Source organism: Cyprinus carpio, chromosome A16 (assembly GCF_018340385.1).
Source record: "Cyprinus carpio isolate SPL01 chromosome A16, ASM1834038v1, whole genome shotgun sequence".
NCBI lineage: Eukaryota > Metazoa > Chordata > Actinopteri > Cypriniformes > Cyprinidae > Cyprinus > Cyprinus carpio.
The window spans coordinates 16,695,022-16,715,482 of record NC_056587.1 but is presented as its reverse complement, the minus strand read 5'-3'; the positions used below and the strand labels follow the sequence as shown (position 1 = coordinate 16,715,482).

General features: G+C 37.9%; 1 protein-coding gene across 1 annotated transcript; it reads right to left on the bottom strand.

The window, feature by feature from the left end:
- Positions 1 to 1,525: 1,525 nt before the first annotated feature.
- On the bottom strand, positions 1,526 to 18,825 carry LOC109105050 (R-spondin-3-like). The gene is made up of 6 exons (XM_042772970.1): positions 18,016 to 18,825; positions 11,774 to 11,968; positions 11,468 to 11,611; positions 10,316 to 10,459; positions 10,055 to 10,234; positions 1,526 to 2,400 (listed from the first exon to the last, which is right to left on the bottom strand). The coding sequence occupies exons 1-6, from the start codon at positions 18,107 to 18,109 to the stop codon at positions 2,210 to 2,212; spliced, it is 948 nt and encodes a 315-aa protein (XP_042628904.1). The 5' UTR covers positions 18,110 to 18,825; the 3' UTR covers positions 1,526 to 2,209.
- Positions 18,826 to 20,461: the final 1,636 nt, after the last annotated feature.

The following is a 20,461-nucleotide window of genomic DNA, read 5'->3' as shown; positions in this document are numbered from 1 at the left end:
TGTTTTTTTTTTTTTTAGTTTTCAGGCATTTGAGCGGAGCTCTCTCACTGCAGCGGACACGCGCACTCAGTCGATGATGGGCGGGAAAAGGTAGAATGACAGAAGTGATAATGTACCAATTACAACAAAGAATCACGAGTTTCACACAACTGTATGGGACACCATTAAAGGGGAAGCTATATGATAGTAGATTATGGACTTGTGAAGCAACAAAACAAGTGGGTATACCGAGGGTATACGCAAATATTGATCCTTAGAAGTCGTAATACGCAAACAGCCCTTGGAAAAAAGTAAGCATACGGCGTATACTTGCGTATGGCCCTGACTACACCACTGTAGTCCAAATTCAAAATATCGGAGAAGGTTTTTTCACCCTGTCCCTCCTCCTCAGACTTCACACACAGGTTGCCAGATTGACGCTCTGACACCTTTCGTTTGCCAGTTTTCATGACTGAAATGAAATACGCTGTGTTTTCCGCTAACTGGCAACCCGGGGTGCCAACATACAATTGGGTAAACTGGGAGTGGGCGGGTTTCACAAACCAAAACAGAGACCGATATTCCGGCCTGGAACGCACATTTTCAAAGGAGAATAACTGAGTGTAGCATTGTTTTGCAGATAAACAAATATGTTAACTTAGCATGTTTCTTAAATATCTGCAAACATATTATGGTATTTTTAGGGTTTAACAGAGTCAAAAACTTACATACAGCACCTTTAAAAACGCTGCATGTTGTATTTACTCTGCATCTGTCTTACTCGAGCATAAGCTATTGCATTGCAGTAACAGATTAACATTTACATTTATGTTTCCTTTCTGAATATATGTATTTATACAACTGGAACTAAATGTTATTCTTAAAGGCCTATTGTTATTGCTGCTGTAATTTAGCAGCATCATAGAAAAGTGGCGTATAACAATATTAACATAAATGATAATTTTACCAATCAAATGTTTGGAATAATCAAGATTTGTTTATGTTTTTAAAAGCCTCTTATGTTCACCAAGGCTGCATTTATTTGATCAGAAATACAGTGAAATCAGTAATATTGTGAAGTATTATTACAACTGTTTTCTATGTGAATATACTTTAAAATGTAATTTATTCCTGTGATGGCAAAGCTGAATTTTCAGCAGTCATTACTCTTCAGTATCACATGATCCTTCAGAAATCATATTAATATGCTGATTTGATTCTTAAGAAACATTTTTCATTATTATCTGTTTTCAAAACCATTTTTACAGCCTAATATAGTGACTATAAGAGACTTTTAAATCTATAATAGATAAAGGTATATATATATATTCCAAACTATCTATTTGAGTATTAATACTATTATTCAAAGAAAAATGTAAGTGCAGGTTTTACTGTATTTAAATTTCCATAATTACAAATTATGGAAAATATCACAGATTTGTATCTAGAAACAGTGATATATACAGTATTACCAAACATTTATGGCTAAGCTACTGTTGTGTTTGTTGTATATGCATGCTTGTTATGACAATGAATTACAAACGAATACAAACTCAATATTGTTTATTTGACATACAGGTGCTTTTGATTTCTGGTCAGCTGGCTTCAATGGAAAGCTTGTTCCATTCAGGAAATCCTGTTTATATAGACAGGCAAATCAACACTTAGTTCGGAGTAAACTGAATAAAAGTTACTAATCACTTAAAGAGTGTTGTTGTTCATCCAGTATGAAGAATGCCAGTTCATTAGCCATTTACACCAATCAACATGCAGTCTCTCAGCCTCAGGCGGCAGGCAATGTCCGCGGTGGCCAGTAAGCATGCTCATTTTTAATTTACTCAGCCCAAAAAAATACAGATGTTTACACAACAACTCTACTTTAATGTCTCAAAAACCTACATTCAAACCATGATACAGCGCTGTACCTGGACCCCCTTAAAAAAAAAAAAAACATTCCACAGATCATCTGACATGCCCGGCCCCACGTTACACAGTTCAGCCTCAATCCAGCACAAGACCGGGTGCGAGTGGGGTGAAGGGTGCCCTCTGAGGTTTATGGGGCATCCTCAGTGCCTGCAATAGTGTGGATGACGAGCGCCCCCCTCTCTCATGTGCATATACAGTATACATTTAAATTATACAGGTAGCAGCAACACCCCCTCAGCGAGGGGTTAAGAGGGTGAGGGGGTGACATGGCCTGATAGGGGAAAGAAAGGCAGAGGAGCAGCATCTATTTATACTGTTCCAGCGTCTCTGCTCTGGTCCCTCCGGCTCGTGTATTGTTCCGGCTTTCTGAAGCCTCTCGGTCGATCGTCTCCTTCTCTCGTTCTCTCTTCCTCCCTCGACGGGCCTCGGCGTTCTCTTTCTCCTGCTGATTGAAGGGTTTTTTCTTCTCACCCCGCCGCTGACCTTTCGGCTTACCTGAGAGGACAAATGGCAACAGTGTAAGGCATTTTGCAACAATTATGCAGGTTAAATTTTTTTTTTTTTTGTCCACCAAGTAAAAATCTGATCACTTAGAGAAGTAATAGTACATTAATACAGCCTCAAAAAATGTTTTAAAATTTGAGCTTCATTACTGTTTTAAGAAAATAAGATTCAATTACAAAATATATTAAAATAGAAAACTTTGTAATAATAACAATTTACTTTGTAAATTGTAATAACGTTTCAAAATATTACTGATTTTACTGTGCTGTGTTCAAATAAATGCAGTCTTGGTGAACATAAAAGACTTCTTTCAAAAAAAAATTAAAAAATCCACAGAACAAGCAAATTACATGATAATGCTTACGGTTTGGTTTGGGTTATTTTGGACGCTTATGAGCAACGTTTTTAAGCACCACAATGTTTACACTTTTCAGGAAACTTACTTAGTGTTTTTTGCAAATTACTCTGGGATAAGAGAAAGTATTGTAACAGGAAGAAGTACACACACAATATGAATAATATCACGTTGACCAGTCAGATTTTGGCAGGCATCTTGCTGTGGCAGGCGTGTTGAATCACTCTATCATTCTATTAATCAGGCTTTAGTGATTTTCCAATCATCCCTCATCTCTATCTAGCTCCAGATGGCATTACTCACTCAACCTAAGTTGATCATTGTTCTTAATTTTCAGCTGTTTTGGTTGGGAGACATCCCTTCGGCAATCATCACTTCCGTTATTAAGAGTTTGATGGAATCCAGGATGAAAACCCCTTTATGAAGTTGTGAAACAGCAGAACCTTCTTGTGCAATGTGTAACTGGTTGTGTCTGGTCTACCACAAGATGACAGTCATGGACAGCAACTTTTTTCAATTTCATTCTTTCTTTCACACTGTCAAGTGTTGGTTGATCAGTGTTTTAAAGGAATAGTTCACCTAGAAATGAGATTTCTGTCATTATATTCACACCCTCTCATTCCAAACCTCAATGTTTTAGTGACATTCCAAACTAAACTAAAATAAAGTATTATAGAAATAAATGAAATAATTAATTGAATGAAGAAAGTAATTAATAATTTTTTTATATATTTTAATGTGAATATATAAATATAAGATATTTTTAAATATTTTTGTTTATTATAATTGTATATAAATAATTTTAAAATAACACTGATTACTGAAGCCGTATGATGGGTGACAATGAATCAATCCTAGTGTGGAGTGGAGGATGGAAGGATATGGTTGGAATCACTTTCAGAACAATTTTTTTCCAACTGATGATTGATAAAAACATTGACAGCCAATCAGAATCCATTCTTCTTTAAAGAGCTCAAGCATTTAAAGTAGCAACGCTACAGTGTTTGCTTCTAATAAACAGAATGTTATCGTGCGTTGGTGTGGACACTAATATAGTTAGCATATTATCTTTATAGTAATCATCTTCGTTGTTAACTCGTTTTTATTCTTTCAGAAAGAAGTGTTTTTGGCCCTTTTTTGACCAATGTGGCCACACAAAGTGTTGTTGTACAGAAAAGTGAAGATTCTTCAATTATTCTCCAAACATTAACAGCATATGATTTGAGAACAACATGAGGGTAAGTAAATTCGGACAGCATTTTCATTTCTGTGCCAATTAGACAGCAGAAATGCAAAAAGGTGGGGGTAACCCATCAAATGCAGAGTCAGAGAACTTTATCAGCATTGCGCTCTTGAGAAACCATTCCTGTTTCTTCCAGGAAAACTATTCCTGAAATTAGCGTATAGTACGTCTCTTTGGAATAAAACTGTCAAGATGAACAACCAAGGTGAAGCCACCCAGCTGAACATTTTACACCAGAATAAGCGAACAACCAATAAGCTCATCAAAAATAGAAAGACTTCAAATTAAAATCCGGTTAATATTACTTTATCTTGCCATTGCTTAACAGTCACGGCTAGCCAATTTCCATTATTGTCAGAGGCTTATCGGTGGGGCACGGATGAGGATCGGAAAAGCGCTGAGGTGGACACCCCACCCCCCTGGACTCTCTCTGGACTCCCTGCCTGCTGCAACCCACACTGACCCACACATTCCTGGGGTCCAGCCAGGGCGATAGGGTGCCCTTGTAGCCCCGGCTGTCGAAATAAACTTGCCCATGAAGATGCATGACTCTTGTTTTGTGAACGAAACTAGTTCAGGAGGATGTAGTCAAATCCCCTCCACCTCCTGCAGGCTTGAATCTGCTGTGATTGTACTGTGCATTATGAACAGGCTGACTCATGTACGGTGTCTGACCAAGCAAAACACACACACATTTCACTCGCTGTCATCACCTCCCCTCTCGCCGTCCCATCTCTTTAAACACAGGAAGTTCTCTCTGCGTACACTGTTGTCTTTGTCGTAACGATTTGGAGATCACTGGATTAGGCGTAATCCTCTGCTTTTCCCATAAACCAAGGCATAACATGACTAGAGCTCTGTGGTGATTATTTTGGATATGTTTACTGCCACCCTTTCAGAGCTGGAAGGCTGTCAGGTTTTTCAGTAAACTGTCATACAACGATTTGAATACAAGCAACTTTCTCAGGGATGGAAGATGTTCTTGAGCAGCTGCTCACCACCGCTGATGCAGATGCAGTTGTTGAGGAAAGTTTCATGGCTCAGAGGTTGCTCTTTCAAAGCTCAGACACTAATGGAGTTAATCAGATAATTTGGTTTTGCAGGAATAATATTATTGAAATATATGGCATCATATCGAATGCTTTGACTTTCGATCTTGAGCACGTTGAGCAGTGTTGGAGACATTGTTCTCTCTTGAACCCTAGATGAGACCCATTTGAGATTACTGCCTTTTTTTTTTCTTTTCAGGAGCAACATCTGAGAAACTGTAAAGTCTCAGCTGGAACGTCTGCATTTGTTCTCCATTTAATCTGATTGCTATCCAAGAGAAACAATTGAGATATCAAAGAGATATTCCTTTAGTTATGGAAGCCTTTTTCTGTAAAACTACATTTAAAATATTAAAAAGTAGATAGAGTTTAAAATTAAGTCACAATATGAGACCTAAACTCATCATCGTGAGGTATACACTATACTGTACAAAAGTTTGGATTGGTAAAATTCTTAATGTTTTTGAAAAAAGTCTCATGCTCACCAAAGCCGTATTTGATCAAAAATACAGTTACAACAGTACTACTGTGAAATATTATCAAAATGGAACTGCTTTCTATTTCAATTAAAAATGTAATTAATTTCTGTGATGGCACAACTGAATTTTCAGCAGCCATTATACTCCAGTCTTCAGTGTCACGTGATTCTTGTTCTAATAAAATGTTCTAATATGCTGACTTGGTGTTCATGAAACATTTCTTATTATTAACAGTGATGAAAGCACTTTTGGTGCTTACTATTTTTGTGGAAACCATGATAATTCTTATTTGATGAATAGAAGGTTCAAAAGAACAGAATTTATTTCTTTACTGTCACTTTTGTTCAATTTAATACATCCTGCTGAATTAAAGAAGAAATTTCTTTCAAAAAAGTCGTACTGACCCCAAACTTTTAAGTGATAGAATAAAGTGCAATTATGAGCAATAAAGTTTTAAAATAAAATGTTTTACTCTGGGACTATAAAGGGCTTCCAATTTAAGTTAAATCCATGCACAAGTTTACAGGTGCTACAGATGATCTACAGCTAAAAACAGCCACATGATAATGGATCTATTCATCATTTCTGGATGAATCAATGGATTGCAGTTCCACCCTCCTCTAAGATATGTTGCAAGCCTGGAATGGTTTGGAACGAGTTTGTCTCATAGTTTTGTCCATCTAGATGTTTCAACATAGGTGAAATGTGGAGTCATCTGGCTCTGATTATACATTATTCTTGAAAGAGTGTTTGAAAGGGGAGAAAAAGAAAAGTGAAAAGTGTGTCAGGACAGATGGAAGAATGTGGGGCGTAACTGCTGCACAGTCAGTAAAAGGTAAAACGCCCTAAAATCAACCCTGACAACCCAAATCGTCCCAGTCTGCTGCTGTTACGGACACAGAGGTGGAGATGGTTGAAATGGGATATGATGTCAGTGCAGTGGGGCACAATTTCAATCATGAACCACGGAGGTGAGATGGGGTGGGGTGGAGGGGGTCACATCCTCCCTGGCAGGCATGCTGCTGTCCGGTGGCTTTTGGGAGGAGCCAGGCGGGGATTAAGGGCTCTGGCTCGTCCCACAGGAGGAATGCCCGGGCTTTGAAGGGCTTTTTTTTAATTTCTTTGTTGGGACTTCCCATTGACTCCAATTGTTTTAATACTGATCAAACAATATTTTCAACGAAACCTAACCCTTACAGAAAGCTTATTTACATCTTGAAATAAACATCAAGTATATTTAAGTATATTTATTAAATATATTTGATGTCTTCAGTGTAGGTAAAACCTGTACACACACACATACACACACACACACACACACACACACACATTATATATATATATATATATATATATATATATATATATATATATATATTTATATATATGTACACTACCATTCAAAAGTAATGTTTTTGAAAGAAGTCTCACAAAGGTTGCATTTATTTGATCAAAAATACTGTAAAAACAGTAATATTGTCAAATTATAATTTAAAATAATTTATTTAAATATTTATGTATGTATGTATGTATTGGATGAAAACAGGTGTGCTGCTTAATGTTTTTGTAAAAAAAATTGTATTAAATTGTAACATTTACTGTTATTCAGTTTAATCCTTGCTAAATAAAAATATGACCCCAAATATATATTATCAACATTAAAAAACTGAGCAAAAAAAAAAAAAGTCACTAGGAGTTGAATTTAGAGTCATGAAGCCTGAAAGGGAAAGGACAGGGGCCAGACGCAGGGCTGCGTTTGGACAAGCTGTGTAAGAAAAAGGTCTGGATTAGTCAGAGGGAGAACACGATAGAAAAACAAATGAAAGTAATGAGAGAAGAATGGAGAGGGATTTGGCTGGAGTAACAACAAGTAAAACCGTTGCATATGTGTGTGTGTGTTTGTGTGTATCAGGAGTCGGGGGTGGACAAGGAGGATGTATCAGTGTCAGTGGGCGGCTTGGGATTACTTTGAGTTGGCGGGGGTCAGACCACTGACCCTGCTGGTGTATGTGGAACATAAACACGGACAGGACAGAACCCCAGCAGATAATTAGCGTGCAGTTGATGTTTCAGGAGTTGGGGGAGCTGGGTAATCACAAGTGGGGTTGAGGTTGATAACCGAGCCTGCAGTGTATAAAACGCAACCCTTACTCGTGGCCCCCAGCAGATCGATACAACACTCGTCAATTCGATTTAACATGAATCTAGCTATCTGTATGTTAGTACGTACGTATGTGTCTCTAATGTTTTGTTTCTTTCACCATCTTTTATTATAGATTTTTAATTAGTTTTATTTTTTTAATCATTTTATTTTACTCACAGTGCATCATGGGATTCCTTCTCTGCAAACTAATTATGCAATGCTATCTAGGAGGGCCGTCATAATTTAAAGAGCATAAATATATATTTTGGGTATATTTTGTTTCATCCAACATATTTAATGGGGTCATATGATGCGATTAAAATTTTTCCTTTCTCTTTGGAGTGTAAAGTTGCAAAGTCTAAAGTCTCAAATCCAAAGAGATATTCTTAATCAGTGTTAAAACTCTGCCACGACCCCCTAAAATGGCTCATTCAAACACGCCACCACATATCTACGTCACTATGTGGAAAAATTTGCGTAATGCCGCCCAAATGTTCATGCAAAGAAAGAAGGCGTGGTTTCAGTGCTTGCGGTGCTCGGCCTATCACAATGTACTGGGTCAGTTGGCCAATCAGAGCAGACTGCGCTTGTCAGAAGGAGGGACTTTGTAGGAAACGACTCGTTTGAGAGAGGCGGGACATAGAGGACCTACAATAATGTACAGTATTTGTAAAATAATGTGTTTTTTGAACATTAAAGCATGTCAACATATTACACCAAATACACAAAATAATGATCTTTAAAAAAGCATTATATGACCCCTTTAATTCTATATTTTATGCAACACTACTATAGAATTAGGAGACCCGATAATTTAATAAGAATAAATATTTATTTAGGGTAAAACAGTTTTTAAAAAAATGATTTTAAATGATTCATTATATATATATATATATATATATATATATATATATATATATATATATATATATATATATATATATATATATATATATATATATATATATATATATATAAGGGCTGTCAAATGATTAATCACGATTAATCACATCCAAAATAAAAGTTTTATTTACATAATATATGTGTGTATACTGGGTATATTTATTATGTATATATAAATACACACACACACATGCCATGTATATATTTAAGAAGAATATGTTATGTTTATATATTAAATATATTTATATATAATATAAAATATAAGAATATAAATATATAAATGTATATACATGTAAATATTTTCTAAATATATAATTTATGTGTGTGTATTTATATATACATAATAAATATACCCTGTACACATACATATATTATGTAAACAAAACTTTTATTTTGGATGTGATTAATCGTGATTAATCATTTGACAGCCCTAATATATATATATATATATATATATATATATATATATATATATATATATATATATATATATATATATATTTTATTTTTTTTTTTTTTTACAATTATTAATGCTATTTTTTGCCTACCAAAAGCCTACAGACGACAGCACGCCTGCCCATTTCAACCATCTCCACCTCTGTGTAATTATGCTAAATTATACTCTATTAATAAAAAAAAAGGATTCATCCCAATAGGTGTGAGTTTTCACAGTGAAAATTCAGAAAAAAAGAAAAAAGTGCACTTCAAATACCCGGATGACGCACTTATTTAGCAGAAAAACAAATGTGGAATGTTGGACACTTAATGTATACAGTATATGCAATGCTAACTTTGATATCATAGCAAGTCATTGTCCTCTTGAAATATATCTCCATCATAAATGTGCCTATGATTCTTTGTTGCCTACAGAGCTTTTTGGTACAGAGCCACATTTGACATGTTTTGTGTGTGTGTGTGTGTGTGTGTGTGTGTGTGTGTGTTTTGTACTATTGAATTTGTGTGTGAGATTAATACATATCATTGTTCTTGGAGTCTGAAAAGTTCACATTCAAATCTCCATCCCCTTTTATTTTCCTCTGTTCTCTCTCTCTGGGCTGAGTCCCTGAGCCTTTATGAGGTGGAGAGTGAAGGAGCGTCGAGTGTCGACAGCCTGCTGTCTGTCATAAAGCAGCAATGTCCCACAAATACCACTATACAAATAAACATTCAAAACATAACTGTCCAAATATGGTTAAGCTTACAACTGCTCAGATCCTTGAATCTGCTACATGTATTTGTTTTGCATCGTTGGGAAATATTTCTGGCACTTACATTTATAATTATCCAGAGGATACAAAACAAGCATTTATATGATAATAAAATAAGTAGAGTCAATGTTTTTTGTTATAAAAGAGTGGAAACTGTTCAACAGCCTACCTCAAATCATGTAGTTTTTTACTCCTCTAAGTGATCAGACTTACAGTTTTCAGTGATATTTGGGTCTATTTATTTATAATTATATTGTCCACTTACATCTCCTTCTTTTGACAAAGCATTCCCTCTTATCAGAAGTCGTAGGGCACGGGCTTCCCATTGGCGAGGGATTCTGTAGGACCTTCCTGGTCCTTGTTTCTTCGCCCCATTTGAAGCCGCAGGTTTTACCTGAGCGTGAGCAGGGGCCCCATTCGCTCCACTCGCCCACTTCACAGTGCACTAAAACACAGATAACAAGTTAGTGAAGCCACACACATACAGCACTGTGTCTTGACAGCAGGTGTTATGTTAGAGACTAACCTGTTGGGATGCACTCCATTAAGTCACTGGGCTCAAACTCGTCTGGGCAGACAGGATGACATTGCCCATGCAGTAGGTAGTGTCCCGGCGCACACCTCGTACACGTGTCACTGGTCTGACAGGAGTCGCAGTCCGCAGGACATGCTGTAAAATCATCACGCACACACACACACCCACACACACACAGTCAGCTTCAGAAGTACTGCAGAGTAACTAGCTGGACAACATTTTTCAGTCTGCTCTCAACATTTGACAATAACACTACTGAAAAAAAGGTACAAAGGTTGTCACTGGGGTAACAACGTGCAATTTAGGAATCAATATGTACTTTTTAGATACTAATATGCACTCTATAGGGGTAGTTAGGGTGGGACAGCTTTTGTTCTGAGAGTGTTCAGCTATTTTCATAATAGAGTAGCTTTTAACAAACTACTTTTTCCAAAATAGTTTGCAAAGTCTAAATTATTCTAGTAACAATCATCTATCTAATATGTAGTAAATCAGTTAATTTAGATGGCCATCTGTCTAATATGTAGCAGTGAAAAGTCATATTCATTCTAGTAAATCAGTTTATTAAGATGGTCGGCTCTCTAATTTGTAGCTTTTGAAAGTCTGATTGAAAGTCTCATTTTGAGCATCCTTTATTTTGTCACATATTTTCCTATAAAGAATCACAATTGTCCCTTATTTTCCTTTTCTGAATATAGCAACCATAAACATGATACATTAATTGTAATTAGCTATTAACTGTGCTTTCCACAAGTTATCAACATTGCATCATTTTTTTAAGTGTATATTTTTTTTCAAAGATACACTTAAAGTCCCTATTTATTTACTTATTTATGTACCTAAATTCAAACATGCTCAATTTACCATGATGTGCAAAAACAAACCTTATTTTTGTGGAAGATCAGGCGTGCTTGCATAATGCGTGACAAAACCTGATTGGTTCTTGCGCACATCAAGTAAGCACATCTGGAACCTCAGTGTTTTGTGACTCTAGGTAAGTTTTTCATTTCTGTTACATGACGCTCATGTCAAGCTTGATGAGGATTTAGCTCAAGCTTTGAAATCTAAACTGGGGGTCGGCCACATAAAAAAGGATGCTAAAAACTAGTTCATCACATCTGTGACTGTAAACTGGGCACTCACCAGGGACACACTCTTTCTTGGTATCGCTGGGCATCAGCCCATCTGGACAGCTCTCCATGCACTTGCCCTTGTGCAAGTAGGAGCCCACTCTGCAGCGCAGGCAGAAGTTCCTGTTAAAGCACGAGTCACACTCTGACCCACACTCTGGAAGACAGGTTACGCACTCATTACCACATTGCCTGAACTGAGAAGAGAATGCTGAAGTATACACGTCAATGTCCGTAGCTTTATTACCGCAACTAAGACTTAAAGACGTCTGTAGTGTAAATATTTCAAGGAGAAGCTGAGGTAAAACATGTGTCTTACTTATGCAGTCGTTCCGGTCAGGGGAACGGGTGCCGTAGAAACCATTAGGGCAGGAGGCCAGGCACACTCCAATCTGCCTCATCCCGTCCCTCTCAAGGTGAATAAAAAGCTTGGGTTTGCAGGTCAGACAGCCATTGTAAACCGAGCAGGTCTGACAGCCTCCCTGGCATCCCTGGGAGCTCACCCCTGAACCCTCTGTGGTAGAAACATCAATTTTACTTCAAAGAACATGTGTGCTCAGAAAATTATGTATGCAAATGTAAGGATCTGAAAAGTGTAATGGAAATATGGGTGACCATATGTCCCTCTTTCCTGGGCATGTCCTGGCTGGGATTTCTAAGTTGGCTTTGCTTTGCAGTCTGTTGTTGTGGAATAATATATTTCAGATAAACCCACTGATAAATGGCATGTAAAAACAAACTTCACATTGTGTTTTGTGGTACTCATACTGTATGTGCAATGCCAACTGAATGCAAAACTCCCTTCTTATCATTTCCTGTCCTCTGTAGACTTCCTCTGAATAAAAATGGACAAATATATGTGCAAAAATGTAATTTCAGTAAACAGTTTCACATTTCAAAGCAGATATAATGCCTTAATATAATGTGTAGCAATCCAGATGTCTGCAAAGGCTAAAAAACCAAACTGAAAGCCTTGCTTCTTCTGCCAGTAGCTAGTTACAAAAAACATATTTGGCAATTACTTGGACATTCTCAACATTTATAAGAGCAAACAGGAATGGTGGGTACAACTAAATGATTCCAGATTCTCAAAGGAAAGAACAGAGCCATCAATTAAGACTACAACAGTGACCATAATGTAGTGCAATAATAAACACGACAGGAAGCACAGTCATCTGTGGATTCTCCCGGCAGAGAAACATATCAACAGGGACGCGTTGCATACCGGTGTTTGCACGCAAACGGCAGCACAGTAGCCTTTGTGTTCATAAGCGCACAAACAGAGTGGCCTCACTGTGACAAAAACCCAGACGAAATCAACTAGTCTCCACTGGAGACCTCCAGCTGCAAATACATGCTGAAATTGCCCACCACAAATGCATGACAAAGAGGTTTCTCAATGTCCCAGTGACATATTTAGAAAACACTCTCACTCACAAATCCCTTAAGATAAGATTTACCTTTAAATTATAGAGCTGATTGCTAACCTGACAACCTTCTGGACAGAGCGACTCGAAACAAAATGAGACAATATTTCTTAGAAATAGGCCTGATTGTATTCAAGGAGTTTTCTTCAGTTTATTGCTCAAGGGGTTGTGAATAATATCTATGCACTATGGCCTTGTTGTTTTGGCTCGGGAACTGAAGAAGTCAAAAGTGATTGAGTTCACAGTTACTGTGAGAAGAGCAGATGTTCACTGATCTAATCACATCATACTTTAATGTACAGTGCAGTACCTTACTAAATTCAGCAGATTAAAAAAAAACGAAGCAGCTCCTCAGCTGCTTCAAGGTGCATCTTTGATTGAAGTCAATCGCTTCCAGGTGTTTCTCAAAGGTCAGTTTCAGATGGTTAAAGGCTCTGCATTTTAGAAGAGACTGAACCAGTCTCAGAGCATCTGGATGAGGGTGAGGTAGGGTGAAGTGAAGATTGGTCTAGCTCAACTTCAGAGAGGTTTTAAAAAATAGCTTCTACTTTCAGCTTTATTCAATTTGAAATGATATGGCTTGAAAGGATGTTACATATTGAGGACTTTTACAACCATCCACAACCCTAAACAATAAGGCAGCAGTTTAAAAAGTATGGGAAACAAGGATCCCTATTTCCAGCAGCAATTACTCCAGTCTTCACTGTCACATGATCCTTCAGAAATCATTCTAATATGCTGATTTCTACCTGGTCTCATGGCATAAATGTACCTGGCTGGGTGCACTTTTTAGTAAGACGCGATATACGTATCAATAAGTACACATCACTGCAGTTTCCAAAAGAAATGAACACTAGAGGCAGTAAAACTCTGACACCTTTTATTCCTTTTCACACTAATTTACAGAGCTTCGATTAATAAAATGTAATTTTCGCACACTTACTTGAAGAATGTCATGTTATGACTTCAAAACAATATTAATATGCTTGGAGATTTGAAAACTGATGCTTCTGAATGTTAGCATCACACATATCCAGCTTCATATCTATGGGTTTTCATAGACAGTAGGTTTGTTCAGTAGCTCACGGAGTACGGAGAGGTACTTGAGAGGTGAGGAGCTCCAGTTCAAATCCTGTGTAACCACGGTTTGACAAAGCAATTCAAATCTGCATATAAGGAAGTTCAAATGGCATGGCTGCATCAACAAATGCGTTTTTATAAAAGTTTTTATCAATGTTTTTACTATCACTTTTGATCAGTTAAATGCATCCTTACTGAATACAAGCCAAAACAGACAGACAGACAGATAGATGTTTTCAACCTGCTCTTACAATCCATACTACAGAACTTGGTCTAGGGCATCGTTGTTGTTTGTTTCTGTCTCCCTCCCCTGATTCCCAGAGTTCATTCTTGGCTGCCAGATTGCCATATATCAAGGATATTCTGTTTGACATATCTAAGCAATCTTTACAACTGCTGTCCATTTGCCCACATGTGTTCCTGCCAAAGCTCTCTAATTCACAGAACCCTTTACTCTGAGGAATTCTGCCTGCCCTTGTGCTGCCCCAGCCCTTGGGTTGGCTTGCATAACAACCACACGAGCACTCCTGAAATCCGAACGTTCGAAATCGCTTTGCCACGGTTCAAACTCGAAGACCGCAAAAGCAAGCGTTCCCAGAATCTAACGGTGAAGCGGTACAGTTAAAACTTAATTAAATAACAAAATGTCAGACATAGACATTAAACAAAGGCATTTACTTATTGCCCAAAGACTTGTGGTTTGAGTCAATGAAGCAGGCCTACAAAATTAATTTCCTGGGATATTCACAACATGGGGAGGCCACACACAAGCAAATATAATTTACTAAAAAACACAGCCATGGCTTTATTCACAAGGAAGTTAGTTACCACATCCTGTCATTGACAGCTGTGTGGGACATTTATCATAAGGCTTCTTTTTGTGGTGACCTCACCTTTTAGGTCTTCTGTGACCTAGTACACTCAAATAGAGTATATACTACAAATACACTAACTTTAGAAATAAAGCACTCTTGGAAAACAGTCAAATGCAAAGAAAATATTCAGATGTTATAAGTATCAGATGTTAAAAATAGGTGTCTATTTTAAATGCAAATCAAAGCCTTGTGGCTTTTACTTGTCAAGGCGGAGACACAGAGACGCACACACAGAAGACAGGAAATGTTTGAGGTCAGGCGACCGTTTGGTCACTCTCTGTGAACTGATAAATTAGTTATAGGTCATTCACCCAAGTTTCTGTCCATCACAAACGTTTCTTTAAGTAAGTCTCTTAATTAGTGGCATCTGATGATGGCTGGTGCATACAAATGGATGGCGGTCATTACGTTTCTCACACTTCATTGTTACAGTGTCTGCCACCATTCACACACCACCAGCATAGATACATATAAATATTCATCACAATGCTCACACGTATCTATTAAAAGCATCTCTTTGAAATATTTTGAAATATGTGAGTTGTTAAAAAAATATGCTGAAATGAATGAAAGATTTCTGCTCTTTAAGGATAACCCAAATCGTTCCCTCTTTAAATTCAAAATAAAAGTTGTGTACTGAACTAACTAGCTGTCAAAATCTGATTAGACACATATTTTTCTTATATGGATGCCATATGAGTGCACATACTTAGTATGCTGAAGAAAATGTCCTGACCACAGACCACAATTCTAGCAGCATCTCAGTTTTATACAGAAAAGATGGATAAGGGTTTTGTATTTTGAATTCCATAATATCACTTTTTTTCTATCAGAGTTGAAGCAACCCAGTGAGTGCCACAAAGCCACAATGGCATTTTTGTGGCTCCCTGATACCAAAAGCTATTCTGTTGCATCTAATTGGCTTTGTCACCAGCTAATTTGCACCATGTTTATGGATTCATTCTAATCGAGCCTTTCGAGTCCTATTTGCTTTCCTTGCTTATTAAAATAAAAAATCATTCTCAATTACACAGTTCTGGAGCTTGTCATGCATAAATTGCTTATTTCAGAGCAATTCAGAGTTTATCCAAATTTTGTTTCTTTCTGTAAACCAAAAATATTCATACAAAAACTTAATCTAGGGCCATAACCACCACAGACAGCGAGGGGAACATGACCCCCAAATTACACATGGTCCCCCACAATCCTGAGAATTTGGTTACAGCCTTGCCTTCATCAGTAATACATCTGATTAAAATGATCTTTTGAACAAAATGAGGAATATCTTATCATGCTACCATAAACTAAATCTATGTAACTTTTTAACATGTAACCTACAAATATTTTATGTGCTCAGGTCAACTATAAAAATGGTCCTGTCGGGGTGAGAGAGGTTCGGGCCATGAATTGTAAAACCAAAAACAGCACTTTTTTTCCTAGGATATACTCGACTCTGGAAGAAAGTGGAAGAAAACAGGAAACGCGCTGTGCTTCTGTTAGTGATATCTCCGCGAGCAGCAACAGTCAACAAACGGACCAAGCGCACTAAAGGGTTTACTGCGTAATGTAGTGGCCACTAGAGAGCGATCCAAACAAGACATTAACTGGCCATTCATGCTAGACGAGCAGTGGACAACGAATGTACAGGCTAATAGTGGTGTGCAAATTCATACTTTCATGGTCGCACTGATCACAACAATGAAAGCATTAAACAGTGAAGCAAAATACTCGTTAATGGAAGGTATGTTAACATAAGAACTGCCACGTAACCTAAAACAAGATTTAAATGACAAAATCAGAAGTGTCCTTTGCAGATAAGTAATGTGTCCGAATCAATCCTCACAAGTGTCTAATAAAATGAAACACTGTCGTGACACCTTTTCACGCGAACATTTCCCATCAGAAGTTTTTCTAGGATGCATACGCAACTGTTTTGTCCTCACAGTGGGATACAACTGAAATATTCCTCAAATTAAGCCATCAAAACAAAACAATAAAGATTGAAAACATGCTTTAGTGACAAGCGCAGTTTCTCTAAAAGACTGGCTCATCTCAAGCAACACTACGCTGTTTGTAGGGTTGCCAAGTCTTTGTGACAAAAACAGTCCACTAAACAAAACCAGTCTATTCACCAATAAGACCCTTTAAAAAAAAAGACACAGACAAAGTATTCCACGTTTTTTTCTTCTTCTTCTTTTAAAAACATCAAGTTTAGAATCACTTAGAAAATAGCTTGATTTACTGTATTTAAAAAGTTTGCAATACACTTTTAACTGGACAGGCAGTTTCTTATACAATGTTCACAGTAGGCCTACTATACAACGTTTATTTCATAGTTGGATCTTATTCAGAGTAGAGGCCATATTGAATGTTTCCCTAAGTAAAGTCTACTATTATAATTTAGCATATTTAATTAAAAACACTATTTTCCTATAGTGCATTCACTGTAAAATTTCATAGCCACAGTTGGTATCAAGGCTATTTCTATTACACACACACACACACACACACACACACACACACACACACACACACACACACACACATATATATATATATATATATATATATATATATATATAGGTGAGATAAGTCAAACCCTCACACACCACATAAAAACTGCCACAGTTGGCGAACAGCACACTTGGCAACCCAGGCTATTTGTCACAAAATACTAACGGGGAAAACAGTTGTCATTAGAAAAAATATAGGCCTACATTTCGATAGATCTTTCCGCTGCTGAGAAATATGTAACTGCTGAGAAATAGCCTATGTAACTGCCTTTTCTCAGTTGCATATGGTTATACAGGGAAGACTGCGAGAGTCGAGTCCACTGATTTTCTTTTTAGCGTTTGAATTTTACATAGGCTATGCAATGAGTGGCGCATATTAATCGCCAATAAATAAATAAATGAAATGTTAAAAATTCTCATAGTAAACCTTAACCGTGTCCTATCACCTGATAAGGCAATATCAGCATTTTCCCAAAAGAGACTTTGACTTATAAAATAATAATTTAGCGTTTCAAAAAGAATGACATAGTATGCATTTAAAAACATAATGATAATAAATAAATAAATAAATAAATAAATAAATAAATAAAAATGCTTCACACAAACAGGCAGTAAGAGATGTGCAGGTGTGCGCAAAGCATCAGATCAAAACCGCGTAGAACTTACGTTTGTGTTGCCGGTGCTTGGAGTCTTGATGCTGACAGTTTGTGTATTCCATACAATGCAAGATCAAAACTATGGAGATCAACTGTAATTGCATAGTAATCAGGGAAATGATACTTGTTCCGTCAATTTCAATGTCCCTTATCGCACTTTGATCTGTGCAATACTCAATATGTTATTCCTAAACCGGGCAGAAGCCCCAGCTCTGCTCACGCGCAAGAGGAACAGAATTTTCAATGGCCCAAATGCACCTGGGCCGATTCGGCAGTAACATATTGAAGGCAATCCACATGTGCCACTGTAAGATATCCAAAGAGAGAGCCACTCATTCCATGGAAACAATGATAGTGTTAGTTCTCCATCCAGCGCACTGTAAGCAAAACTTAAAGATGGGGAGGAGGGAATCAAATTAAACTGGCACGGTGGTAAAGTTGGATTGTCTTCCTGAATTACTGTATGTATTCCCCACTGTGATTCCGCACGACACGTCCAGGTGAGAAGGTTACTTTATTTATTGAGCCTGACATGTAGGAGGTCCTCGCGTCATCCTCCTCACAGCATCTCGAGAAACTTTCAGTGAAACTTTGGCGCTTTATTTCTAAATAGTTACCGAGACGTCGCTCTTCTCTATTCAATCTCGATAGCTCACAGTTTCACGGTTGAGCAATTCACTATCTCTCCCTTTCTCTCGCCTCCTCTCTGCTCGCATGCTCGTCTGGTAACTGATGACTTCAGCTCTCTGCCGTCTCTTTCCCGTCTCTGAACTCCAAAGTTTATTTAGAGGGCGAGCCCCCCACGTCAGACACCCCACGGGCTACCAGCACTCGCTTTTATCATTATATCACGTTTTTCAAAATTGGAGAACTCGATGAATGGTTGAAAAATTCGACAGACAGACAGATAAACAAATAGACAGACAGTCAGTCAGTCAGTCAGTCAGTCAGTCAGACAGACACACAGACAGACAGACAGACAGCTGATGATAAATAGATAGATAGATAGATCACATTTAGAAGACATTTATCCTAGAAGAACTTAACCAATAAATTAATCAACAACAAATTACTTTTACTTTTAGTAAGTTATTTACATCTTATTTTACTTGTACTTGGAATACATTATATTATATTTCAGGTTCCCAATATTATCCAGATATGATTCCTATATTCAAAATACATCTCTGTAAAATGAACATATGGTTGCGATAATAGAGGAAGTTCCATTGTGATCCTCTAGAGGGGGTCACAGGCAAATACACACAGGCAAATACACCGTCTGGCTTTTGTTTTAGCCCGTCTGAGATGCATTTTCAGTTGATATGCAGCACTGGCCACATAAAGACAAATCCTTGTATTTTTGTGTGTGCGCTGTGGAGAATAAACAATGGTGGTGATTACTGGTGTACGTGAGAGCGCTGCACGGCGCAGTGGTTCCCTCTTCTCTCAAAGGGAAGCTTATTTACACGTCTGGCAGTGGGACGGGGAGGCCTGCTTTTCTTAACCAGCGTGTTGATGTTTATAAGAATATGAGGTGGAATGATGTTTCCCCTGTTGTGGCTACTTCATCAATCACAATAGGTGCAGAGGGGAAAAATGCCATAACTTTTACAGCGCTCCTACTAGCAAAGCGCCATTTTATTCCACTGGAGAGGGAGGTCGCTTTTCAGATTAGAGGGATTAAACGGCCGTTTTTTGATTTTTCTTGATTATTCATTAATGAGTAGTCTTTGGTGAATTCAGCTGTAAGGGACGAAACCTGGTTTAGTCTGTGGTTGTCGATGTGGGGGGTGGACATTCCAAAGGAGATGATCTTCATATGTGAAGGGGGGACGGAATAAAGCCCCTCTTTGTGCCCCCTACTCCTCTGATAAATTAGTCCCAGCGACAAGCTCTAATGGGGAGCGGGGAAGAGGAGGTGAGGTCATTTGGTCACTCTATGTGACGGCCGATGAGAGAAACCGTCAGCAGCCTGAAATGAAGCCGGGCAGGTGCACCAAGGAGTAAAGGTAACTGAAAATGTGTGAGGTCTGCAATATCACATATGGAGGTAGTCAGCGTAAATGGCAGCATGGATGCTTACTGTGCTACATTGGTCTAATCCTGTCTGGGAAGGCTGGACATGGTACATTTTTATTACAGGACTTTGTTGCTCCATGATCCCATCACATTCTCCACCCATCAACCTCACAGAAGAGATCCCAGGACAGGGAATGGTGTGATGTGCTATTGTGCAGCTGATCTAGTAAATAGGCTGTTGAGTCATGAAATACTCTTATTTGGAGTCAAGGGGATTAAAACAGTAATGCATGAGGTAGTTAGTGGTACTGGAGCAGGAAGGATCAAATTTGGGGGGGGGGGGGGGGGGGTGGGGGGGGGGGGAAGACAGGAGAGGATGGAAATTATGCCATGTGCTAAGGACAGATAATCAAGGGTTTAGGCCTGTCAGCTGC